This window comes from Podarcis filfolensis, assembly GCF_964270895.1.
Source record: "Podarcis filfolensis genome assembly, chromosome: 16".
NCBI classification, from domain to species: domain Eukaryota; kingdom Metazoa; phylum Chordata; class Lepidosauria; order Squamata; family Lacertidae; genus Podarcis; species Podarcis filfolensis.
The window spans coordinates 40,065,278-40,077,620 of NC_139620.1; the positions used below are offsets into that span (position 1 = coordinate 40,065,278).

Here is a 12,343-nt window from a genome sequence, read left to right on the forward strand (position 1 = left end):
GCCTTCTTTATGGTCCAGCTCTCACTTCCATAAATCACTACTGGGAAAACCATAGCTTTAACTATACGGACCTTTGTTGGCAAGGTGATGTCTCTACTTTTTAAGATGCTGTCTAGGTTGGTCATTGCTTTCCTCCCAAGAAGCAGGCGTCTCTTAATTTCGTGGCTGCTGTCACCATCTGCAGTGATCATGGAGCCCAAGAAAGTAAAATCTCTCACTGCCTCCATTTCTTCCCCTTCTATTTGCCAGGAGGTGATGGGACCAGTGGCCATGATCTTTGTATTTTTGATGTTGAGCTTCAGACCATATTTTGCGCTCTCCTCTTTCACCCTCAATAAAAGGTTCTTTAATTCCTCCTCACTTTCTGCCATCAAGGTTGTGTCATCTGCATATCTGAGGTTGTTGATATTTCTTCCAGCAATCTTAATTCCGGCTAGGGATTCATCCAGCCCAGCCTTTCGCATGATGAATTCTGCATATAAGTTAAATAACCAGGGAGACAATATACAGCCTTGTCGTACTCCTTTCCCAATTTTGAACCAATCAGTTGTTCCATATCCAGTTCTAACTGTAGCTTCTTGTCCCACATAGAGATTTCTCAGGAGACAGATGAGGTGATCAGGCACTCCCATTTCTTTAAGAACTTGCCATAGTTTGCTGTGGTCGACACAGTCAAAGGCTTTTGCATAGTCAATGAAGCAGAAGTAGATGTCTTTCTGGAACTCTCTAGCTTTCTCCATAATCCAGCGCATGTTTGCAATTTGGTCTCTGGTTCCTCTGCCTCTTCTAAATCCAGCTTGCACTTCTGGGAGTTCTCGGTCCACATACTGCTTGAGCCTTCCTTGTAGAATTTTAAGCATAACCTTGATAGCGTGTGAAATGAGTGCAATTGTGCGGTAGTTGGAGCATTCTTTGGCACTACCCTTCTTTGGGATTGGGATGTAGACTGATCTTCTCCAATCCTCTGGCCACTGCTGAGTTTTCCAAACTTGCTGGCATATTGAGTGTAGCACCTTAACAGCATCATCTTTTAAAATTTTAAATAGTTCAGCTGGAATACCATCACTTCCACTGGCCTTGTTATTTGCAGTGCTTTCTAAGGCCCATTTGACTTCACTCTCTAGGATGTCTGGCTCAAGCTCAGCAACCCCACTACCTGGTGTGTACGATACATCCATATCTTTCTGGTATAATTCCTCTGTGTATTCTTGCCACCTCTTCTTGATGTCTTCTGCTTCTGTTAGGTCCTTACCACTTTTGTCCTTTATTATGGCAATCTTTGAACGAAATGTTCCTTTCATATCTCCAATTTTCTTGAACAGATCTCTGGTTCTTCCCATTCTGTTGTTTTGCTCTATTTCTTTGCATTGCTCGTTTAAGTAGGCCTTCTTGTCTCTCCTTGCTATTTTTTGGAAATCTGCATTCAATTTCCTGTATCTTTCTCTATCTCCCTCGCATTTTGCTTGCCTTCTCTCCCCCGCTATTTGTAAGGCCTCATTGGACAGCCACTTTGCTTTCTTGCATTTCCTTTTCATTGGGATGGTTTTCGTTGCTGCCTCCTGTATAATGTTGCGAGCCTCCATCCATAGTTCTTCAGGCACTCTGTCCAGCAAATCTAAATCCTTAAACCTGTTACTCACTTCCACTGTGTATTCATAAGGGATTTGATTTAGATTGTATCTTACCGGCCCAGTGGTTTTTCCTACTTTCTTCAGTTTAAGCTTGAATTTTGCTATAAGAAGCTGATGATCTGAGCCACAGTCAGCTCCAGGTCTTGTTTTTGCTGACTGTATTGAGCTTCTCCATCTTTGGCTGCAGAGAATATAATCAATCTGATTTCGATGCTGCCCATCTGGTGATGTCCACGTGTAGAGTCGTCTCTTGTGTTGTTGGAAAAGCGTGTTTGTGATGACCAGCTTGTTCTCTTGACAGAACTCTATTAGCCTTTGCCCTGCTTCATTTTGCTCTCCAAGGCCAAACTTGCCCGTTGTTCCTTTTATCTCTTGATTCCCTACTTTAGCATTCCAATCCCCTATAATGAGAAGAACATCCTTCTTTGGTGTCACTTCTATAAGGTGTTGTAAGTCCTCATAGAATTGGTCAATTTCAGTTTCTTCAGCACCAGTAGTTGGTGCATAAACTTGGATTACTGTTATGTTAAAAGGTCTGCCTTGGATTCGTATCGAGATCATTCTATCATTTTTGAGATTGCATCCCAGTACTGTTTTCGCCACTCTTTTGTTGACTATGAGGGCCACTCCATTTCTTTTGCGGGTTTCTTGCCCACAGTAGTAGATATGATGGTCATCCGAACTGAATTCACCCATTCCCGTCCATTTTAGTTCACTGATGCCCAGGATGTCAATATTTATTCTTGCCATCTCATTTTTGACCACATCCAACTTACCCAGGTTCATGGTTCTTACATTCCAGGTTCCTATGCAATATTTTTCTTTACAGCATTGGACTTTCCTTTCGCTTCCAGGCATATCCGCAACTGAATGTCCTTTCGGCTTTAGCCCAGCCGCTTCATCAGCTCTGGATCTACTTGTACTTGTCCTCCGCTCTTCCCCAGTAGCATGTTGGACGCCTTCCGACCTGAGGGGCTCATCTTCCAGCGTCATAACTTTTATATGCCTGTTGTCTTTGTCCATGGAGTTTTCTTGGCAGGGATACTGGAGTGGCTTGCCGGTTCCTCCTCCAGGTGGATCACGTTTGGTCAAAACTCTCCACTATGACCTGTTCATCTTGGGTGCCCTGCTCGGCATAGTTCATAGCTTCTTTGAGTTCTTCAAGCCCCTTCGCCACGGCAAGGCAGTGATCCATGAAGGGGGCTCGGAAACATACTGGGCACCAATTTAGGTGTTTTAATTCTGCTGTTACGTGGTTTAGGCGGCCACTCCCAGTCACCAGTCTAGCTGCCGCATTCTGGATTAGTTGTAGTCACCTTCAAAGGTAGCTCCACGTAGAGCGCATTGAAGTAGTCCAGGTGGGAGTAGCTTTAGGCCACAATCCTACACACACATACCTGTGTGTATGCTCAGCGGGCTGGACCTCTGGGAAGACATTGATCAGAGTGTGCCTACTGGTTGATTGCACTTTATTTCCTCTGTCTTGCAGGCCATCTTTTGGTTCTGGTTTCAGATCCGCTGAAGTCAATCAGGAGTGTTACCACTGACCCCCCCCCCCGTTTTTTCTTCAGTGGGTACCTTGCCAAGTTAGCTCCCTACAGTGTGCCCTACAAATCCATAATTTCCAATATAAGCCCAATTGTCATTCTTACAACATTCTGTAACTTTCCCCTCTAGGAATGGATGTTTGTCTATCATGCGGGAATCCCATCTTTGTTCTGCTCAGCAGCTTACAAGAATTTGGCCAATTAGAGTTGGCTTTGGGGCTAATTGCCTCTGCTTTTGGGTCGTTCTTGCAGCATATGACATCAAACAGCGTGGAAATTAGTCTGTGTGAAAAGGTATGTGCCGGATCTGCAAGGAACCTACTCGAGTGAGGTCTACTTTAGGCTTGTGCCTAAGGCCAAACTGGATAGGACACCATTTACTCGATTAGCATTTGTGTGAATAGACATAGCAGGTGGGGGGCGGTGACAGTAGTGAGGCTTGGACTCTCTGCCCCGGCTGTAGTCTTGGATCAAGCACCTGGCAATATCCTATTTGCATGGGAAGTAAGGTTTGCATTTTGTGCCAGTGGCAGCCATTATATAACTGTGATCCATAAGTGTTCCTTCCCATGCAAATAGCAGACATGGGGCCTTCTATCTGGATCAATACTGCAGAGGAGGCAAAAGATGAAAAGCAGCCACCATGGTCTTGATCTATATCAAGACCCCTTCCCCTACACTTGCTATTTACATCATAGAAATGACATTAATGTAATTGCTGCGTGTGTGAGTGGGGTTATGTCTAGTTTTACTCCTCCTAGTTCCCTGCCTATGAAGGTGTTTGCAGAGTGTGTGAGTGGAGGGCAAGATATTACTTAAAGCAGCTGGGTGCAGTGATCTGACTGGGCTGCTGTCCAATTGCACTACAGCTCAGGCTCTGCTCCTAAGAGCCAAACAGCTTTGCCATGTTTGGATCTTGTTTGTGATGCTTGTAATGTATATGACACATGTTTTCATAGCAACAAAATCGTTCCAGTATATTATTCTCTGTCCATCAGCTGTATGACCGGAAGACACTGGATGATGCCAGAACATTCTTCTTAACACTGATTCAAAGATCTACTTCACTAATTAAAAGCATCATTATGGGCCTATTGCACAAGGTGAGCATGTAAGCATGTATTGTGAGGAGGAAATGGCTTTGCAGGGCATCTGATTTCCTCTCCTTAGCTCTTTTGCAGTTCCCATTCATTTGTTGATGCTTGTGCAGGAGAACTTTCTTGGGGGATGGTGCCCTTTGTTTGCCAAGTGCCATATCCTTTCCTGATTTACAGAAAATTTAAATTAAGGCAGACTATTTTTAAAAAGAGCTTACTTTAAAGTATTTTTACTTCCAAAGGTTTTCAACAGCCACCTGATAGACCACAACCTTGCACTGGGTTACTGCACTTTGTTGTCCAAAGATGATGTATTTAAAAAGCTCTGGGACGTCATAAATAACACGTCACAGAATTACAGCAAGATTCTGGTAAGTTGTTTAAAAATTTTTCATTTAGTTATGCCTTGTTTCTGGGCTTCCCATAAGTGTCTGGTTGGCCACTGTGAGAACAGGATTCCTCTGGCCACATGCAGGAGGTGGTTCTTGTGTTCTTATGCTTCCCTCCACTTCTCCAGCACAGTTGCAAAGATGAGTTCTGAAGAATCTGCTTCCATTTGTAAATAATGATTTGTTTAGCCAAGATCATAAATGACCTTTTAAATCAGGGTTCCCCTGAGAATGGATGTAAAGAGGAATTCTGGTTAATTTTAATGAACCAGCGTTCCCCAAGTTTAAACGTACTGGGCAACGTCACTTCAAAGCGAAAACATATGCTTCTTATCACCACCTAGTGGTCATGCCATAGTTTAGTGGGCTTTGTGTGCTCTGTTGGTGACCAAAAGGCTGGCGTCATGACACTGGAAGGAACTTACATCTCCCCCAATTGTTCATTTGTTGGAAGACTTATCTACTCTTGCAGCATATGATACTGCACTACAGATTGATGTGATCTGTTGCAGAGATATATTTTTCCCCTTTTTTGTTTTTATTCATTGATTAGATAGTTAAGGAAAAATAAAAACCCGTATAATATGAGAAAAGTCTAATTGAATGATAGCATAAGCAATAAGATACAAAAGCATGAGGAGGCTTCCTTTTAAAAATACCTGAAGGGTTTGTGAATGATTGCAAGTACACTTGTGTTTTTCTTCATTACAATTTCTTTCCCCCACAAACAGGCAGTTGGTCTTGTTGGAGTGCAGCTAGCCAGTCACTATGATGAGACAAACGAGAAACAAGCATTTGAAGAATTAATCACAGATGCTGAATGGGGTATTCAGCTTGGTAAACTTGGTGTGAGTGCTTTTTTGCATTTGAATTTGGATCAAATGGTTTATTTACATTTCCTGGGAGCTGATTCTTAAACTGGCTCTTTGACCAGAGAATATTTGCACATATATATGATGATAAATATTCCTCCAAACCTTGCTGCTGCACATTTTCTGTTGAAGTTTGGTGACTTTTTGTAATCTGCTCATGACGTAAAATGAGTGACTGGACCACTTACTGCTGCACAAATGCCAGAAACATGTAAGAACATTTACTTTACCCTTCAGTACACTTACTCTAGAGTTGTTTTGCTTAAGTCCTTGTGCATGCTCCAGAGTAAATGAGTTGCAGCATTTGCTGCTGATATAATTTTAAATTGGAGAGATAGGGCCGCTTAGAACGGAGCCCCCACTTCCAGGTGCCAAATTTGGCTAAAACCCACCTGATTACTAAGACGCCTTCTGTCTAAAGGCATGTCCATAACAGCATTCCGCTCCAGACAAGGAAGCTTAGATCAATTCTTTGTGCCAAAACAGAAGTGGATGTGTGAAGCTCAAACAAGTAGTGGAGAAGGAGCTGCTCCAGAGGAAGAACTTGAGGGCGGAGAGACATTCTGTTCTTCATCAGGCAATGGTGTTTCCACCACTTCCATTTTCTTAAATTTGGCATTTTGTTTATAGATCTCTTTCCAGGATTTATTTAGAATGCCCTCAGTAAGGAAGAAAGAGCTTCTAAGAACTTTGGTACAGCATCCAAATGTGGATACAGATCTCATACTAAAATACTGCAGGTAAGAAAGCTAAATATCATTCTTGCTATAAAAACACCATTTTATTCCATAAACGTTTGTTAAAATAATTTAGAAATATCATTTGTAAACTGCTCTGAGGTATATGTGTGTGTGTGTGTGTGTGTATTTTACAATCAAGTGGTATATAAATTTTATGAAATAAAATAAATAAAATGTCTGCCTAATAGGCCCTCTGAACTGGGTTTTTTAAAAGAGATGTGTTCTGTAACACATCATTAGCGCAATAATATTTCATGGTAGCTAAGGTTATCAATGGCTCCTGGCCACGGTCGAAGGCAGTCATGCTTCTGGATACCACAGAAGGAGAGAGTGCTCAGATTTTCCTTCCCACAGGCATCTGGTTGGCCACAGTGAGAACAGGATGCTGGACTAGATGGACCACTGTCCTGATCCATCTGGGCTATTCTTATGCTCTTGTGTATGTTCATTAGTGCTGGATTTATATAGGACTGTCCACACACCCTTCCATGTTACTACCTGCTCTGCAAAGCTTCCTCAGTGTTACTGTATTATTGTCATCTGGAGGGGCCACTCTTGCACTTTAGCACAACAAAAGCAGCACAACCCCCCCCCCCCCATTAAAAAAAGGATTTGTTGTTAAAAAAAATGACAGGATTTCAGCAGGAAGTTACAGGTCATGCAGTGATAAATGAAGCAATATGCCCACCCTGAAACTTTTGCAGGCGCAAAAGCTATTGAAAACGGAACTTCATTACTATCATATCCTTTCTCTGGAATTGCTGTACAGTCATACTCGGGTTAGATGTGCTTCAGGTTGAGCGCTTTTGGGTTGCACTTCGCAGCAACCAGGAAGTAACGGAACGCGTTACTTTCGGGTTTTGCCGCTCATGCATACGCAGACGGTCAAAATGACGTCATGCGCATGCGCGGAATCGGCGAATCACGACCTGCACAGACGCGGGTTACGTTCGCTTCAGGATGTGAACGGGGATCCGGATTGGATCCCATTTGTATCCAGAGGTACCACTGTAATGCTGCTTACAAATTAGATGTAGCCTTTTAACCATGAGTTGTATGATGATCTGATATCACCTGAGTTTCTCTTTCAGTTTGACTACTTCACCAATGATTAAAGTTAAAACAGACTAGTAATTTTTGAAAATGCAAAATTTGGACTGTGCCAATTCTCCATGAGACGCAAGTGGTGCTGTGGTCTAAACCACAGAGCCTAGGACTTGCTGATCAGAAGGTCGGCGGTTTGAATCCCCGCGACGGGGTGAGCTCCCGTTGCTCGGTCCCTGCTCCTGCCAACCTAGCAGTTCGAAAGCACGTCAAAGTGCAAGTAGATAAATAGGTATCGCTCCGGCGGGAAGGTAAACAGTGTTTCCGTGCGCTGCTCTGGTTCGCCACAAGCAGCTTTGTCCTGCTGGCCACATGACCTGGAAGCTGTCTGCGGACAAACGCCAGCTCCCTCGGCCAGTAAAGCAAGATGAGCGCCGCAACCCCAGAGTTGGCTGTGCCTGGACTTATCAGTCAGGGGTCCCTTTACCTTTACCTAATTCTCCATATTAAATACATCTTTGATAAAATGAACTTTAAGGCTAGACACCATCTTCCAGATTGTGTGTTGACTATTGATTCCATTGTTAACATCCGGCCTCCTTTTTTGTAATTAAGCTTAACGTCCCAGAAATATTTTTTTAGTCAATGGAACATTTCTTTGTTCTGTATGCATTGCACCGGAAGTTAAGATTTAATTTATTAATTTTGGATGTGGTTAAATTAATTTGATTTATGTAAGCTGTTTGTGATTGGCTGTTATTTCTAACTTAATTTATATAAGTGAAATTCACTTTTTAATAATAAATAAATAGAATTGTGTATAACTGCTCTGATACCAAATCATCATGAATGTACAATAGAAAAGATGTTTGGAGAGGCCCTCAGAAAAATATTCCCAACTCTTACTGTATTCAAAACATACTCCCTGACTGAATCATTGGTTTTATGAATAAAGAGACATATTTTTTGTTGTTGTATCCCTCCAGTTCCATGTGCTTTTTTCTTTTCTTTTCAGCACTTTCCAGTTGGATACTGATTCAGCTTTGCAGCTTTGCATTGAAACACACCTCCAGAATGCTAGCATGAGTCATGCTGAAGGGTATTTGGGGGAGCATTCTGGGAATCAGACTCAAGCATTGGTAGTGGCCAGAGCTGCAGAAACAATCCCTCTTCTGAAAAGCACTACTGACTTGGTTACAAGCCTCAGTGTAATGTTGCACAAGGTAAAACTTACAGGCTATGTTTATTCCCCAAACCTAAATTCCACAATTTCTATTCCATTGTATGGAATAGGGCAGTATTAATTAGAAGGACGGACTGATTAAGCCTAACAGTTTTTTGCAAATAATTTTTCATACTAATTAGAAGGAAGAGGCCGAAACTCTGTCTAGTTTCAACCCCACCGCTTTTAAGATGAGGCCACTCACAGACCAACCTGCTCTTAACTAGATTATGACAGCCCGCTAGACCCATCTCTGGAAAGTACATCCAGAGCAACTAACTTTTATTTAATACTTCATTACAGAAGATAGATGCCCAACATTACAGTCTCCAAGAGTCACAAGTTGTGCTCAATTTGCTGTCCCTGCCACATGTGATCATTGCATGCACTTAATAGTTGCATGTGAATTTGACCTTGGAATGGTTAGTATTTAACTTTGTTCCATCTAAACCAGGGTGTGAATCTGGTTAGCAAACCCTGGTTATGAGAGAACCTGGTTATCATAGAATCATAGAGTTGGAAGAGACCACAAGGGCCATCGAGTCCAACCCCCTGCCAAGCAGGAAACACCATCAGAGCACTCCTGACATATGGTTGTCAAGCCTCTGCTTAAAGACCTCCAAAGAAGGAGACTCCACCACACTCCTTGGCAGCAAATTCCACTGTCAAACAGCTCTTACTGTCAGGAAGTTCTTCCTAATGTTTAGGTGGAATCTTCTTTCTTGTAGTTTGGATCCATTGCTCCGTGTCCGCTTCTCTGGAGCAGCAGAAAACAACCTTTCTCCCTCCTCTATGTGACATCCTTTTATATATTTGAACATGGCTATCATATCACCCCTTAACCTCCTCCTCTCCAGGCTAAACATGCCCAGCTCCCTTAGCCGTTCCTCATAAGGCATCGTTTCCAGGCCTTTGACCATTTTGGTTGCCCTCCTCTGGACACGTTCCAGTTTGTCAGTGTCCTTCTTGAACTGTGGTGCCCAGAACTGGACACAGTACTCCAGGTGAGGTCTGACCAGAGCAGAATACAGTGGCACTATTACTTCCCTTGATCTAGATGCTATACTCCTATTGATGCAGCCCAGAATTGCATTGGCTTTTTTAGCTGCCGCGTCACACTGTTGGCTCATGTCAAGTTTGTGGTCCACCAAGACTCCTAGATCCTTTTCACATGTACTGCTCTCAAGCCAGGTGTCACCCATCTTGTATTTGTGCCTCTCATTTTTTTTGCCCAAGTGCAATACTTTACATTTCTCCCTGTTAAAATTCATCTTGTTTGTTTTGGCCCAGTTCTCTAATCTGTCAAGGTCGTTTTGAAGTGTGATCCTGTCCTCTGGGGTGTTAGCCACCCCTCCCAGTTTGGTGTCATCTGCAATTTTGATCAGGATGCCCTTGAGTCCATCATCCAAGTCGTTGATAAAGATGTTGAATAAGACCGGGCCCAAGACAGAACCCTGTGGCACCCCACTAGTAACTCTTCTCCAGGATGAAGAGGAACCATTGATGAGCACCCTTTGGGTTCGGTCAGTCAGCCAGTTGCAAATCCACTGAGTGGTAGCATAGTCAAGACCGCATTTTACCAGCTTCTTTACAAGAATATCATGGGGCACCTTGTCAAATGCCTTGCTGAAATCAAGGTAGGCTACATCCACTGCGTTCCCTTCATCTACCAGGCTTGTAATTCTGTCAAAAAACCAGATCAGGTTAGTCTGACATGACTTATTTTTCAGAAATCCATGCTGACTATTGGTGATCACAGCATTCCTTTCTAGGTGCTCACAGACTGTTTGCTTAATGATCTGCTCCAGAATCTTCCCTGGTATTGATGTCAGACGGACTGGGCGGTAATTATTTGGGTCCTCTCTTTTCCCCTTTTTGAAAATAGGGACAACATTCGCCCTCCTCCAGTCTGCCGGGACTTCACCTGTTCTCCAGGAATTCTCAAAGATGACTGCCAGTGGTTCTGAGATCACATCTGCCAGTTCTTTTAATACTCTTGGATGCAGTTCATCTGGCCCTGGAGACTTGAATACATCTAAACTAGCCAAGTATTCTTGTACTATCTCCTTAGTTATTCTGGGCTGTGTTTCCTCTGCTGAATCATTTGCTCCAAATTCTTCAGGTTGGGCATTGTTTTCTTTATCGGAGAAGACTGAGGCAAAGAAGGCATTGAGGAGTTCAGCCCTTTCTGTGTCCCCTGTTTGCATTTCACCATCTTCTCCTCTGAGTGACCCCACTGTTTCTTTGTTCTTCCTTTTGCTACAAACATACCCATAAAAGCCTTTTTTGTTGCTTTTAACCTCTCTAGCAAGCCTGAGTTCATTCTGTGCTTTAGCTTTTCTGACTTTGTGTCTACACGTGCTGGCTATTTGTTTGAATTCCTCTTTGGTGGTTTCCCCCCTTTTCCATTTTTTGTACACATCCTTTTTTAATCTTAACTCAGTTAAAAGTTCTTTAGATAGCCACCCTGGCTTCTTTAGGCACCTTCCATGTTTCCGTCTCATTGGTATTGCCTGAAGTTGTGCTTTTACTATCTCCCTCTTAACAAACTCCCAGCCATCATGAACTCCCTTTCCTTTTAGTATTACTGTCCATGGGATCTCACCCAGCACTTCCCTAAGTTTTATGAAGTCGGCTTTCTTAAAGTCAAGAAATTGAGTCCTAGTATGCTTGGCTGCTCCTTTCCGCTGTATAGTAAACTTCAGAAGAGCATGATCACTCGCGCCTAATGATCCTTCCACTTCTACCCCACTAACCAGGTCATCAACATTGGTTAGGACCAGATCTAAAATGGCTGTTCCTCTTGTTGCTTCTCCCACTTTCTGGACAGTGAAGTTGTCTGCAAGGCCAGTGAGGAATCTGTTTGACCTTATGCTCTTGGCTGAGTTTGACATCCAGCAAATATCCGGGTAATTGAAGTCCCCCATTACTACTATCTCCCTTCCTTTTGCATGCTTGGCCATCTGTTCCAGGAAGGCATCATCTATGTCCTCCGTTTGGCTTGGGGATCTATAGTAAACTCCCACAATGAGGTCACTGTTATTCTTCTCTCCCTTAATTTTGACCCAAATGCTCTCACTTTGGCTTTGAGGTTCTAAATCGTGGATCTCTTCACAGGTATACACATCCCTGACATATAACGCCACTCCTCCTCCTTTCTTGTCTGGTCTGTTTCTCTGAAATAGATTGTATCCCTCCATTATTACATTCCAATTGTGGGACTTATCCCACCAGGTTTCAGTGATGCCTATTATGTCATATTTAGTTTGCTGTACCAAGAGCTCAAGCTCATCTTGTTTATTTCCCATGCTTTGCGCATTAGTGTACAGATATTGAAGTCCATTAATCATTCCCCCGTGTCTCTTATTTAAGGATTTTTTCCTCCCACCACTAGGTCTGCGTGCTGTTTGCTCCATTTGGTCTATGACATTTGGATGATCATCTTCATCAATTGATAGACTCCTACCTTCAGGAGCACTGTCTCCCCCCCCCCCCCACATTAGTCAGTTTAAAGCCCTCCTGATGAGGTTTCTGAGATTTTTGGCAAAAACATTCCTCCCAACCGTTGTGAGGTGCAGCCCATCGCTTGCCAGAAGTCCATCTTCAAGAAACTGCATTCCGTGATCTAAGAATCCAAACCGTTCCTGTTTACACCATTTGCGAAGCCAGTTGTTCACTTCCACTATTTTTCCCTCTCTCCCTGGGCCACGTCGTTCAACTGGGAGGACAGATGAGATGACAATTTGTGCATTTAATTGCTTCAATTTCCTGCCCTGAGCCTCGTAGTCTCTTTTGATCTTC

At 43.1% G+C, this 12,343-nt stretch overlaps 2 protein-coding genes across 3 annotated transcripts in view; one reads left to right on the top strand and one right to left on the bottom strand.

Annotated features, from left to right (window-relative positions):
- Positions 1 to 12,343, bottom strand: part of RSRC2 (arginine and serine rich coiled-coil 2) — a 220,960-nt gene that overhangs the window by 62,997 nt on the left and 145,620 nt on the right. The gene's annotated exons all lie outside the window — the stretch shown is intronic.
- Positions 1 to 12,343, top strand: part of KNTC1 (kinetochore associated 1) — an 86,370-nt gene that overhangs the window by 47,024 nt on the left and 27,003 nt on the right. For both annotated transcript variants that reach the window (XM_083589657.1, XM_083589658.1), the window contains 6 exons: positions 3,309 to 3,472; positions 4,177 to 4,281; positions 4,518 to 4,646; positions 5,396 to 5,512; positions 6,167 to 6,276; positions 8,336 to 8,543. In XM_083589657.1, coding sequence (XP_083445783.1) covers positions 3,309 to 3,472; positions 4,177 to 4,281; positions 4,518 to 4,646; positions 5,396 to 5,512; positions 6,167 to 6,276; positions 8,336 to 8,543 — 833 coding nt within the window. The remainder of the gene's footprint in view (positions 1 to 3,308; positions 3,473 to 4,176; positions 4,282 to 4,517; positions 4,647 to 5,395; positions 5,513 to 6,166; positions 6,277 to 8,335; positions 8,544 to 12,343) is intronic.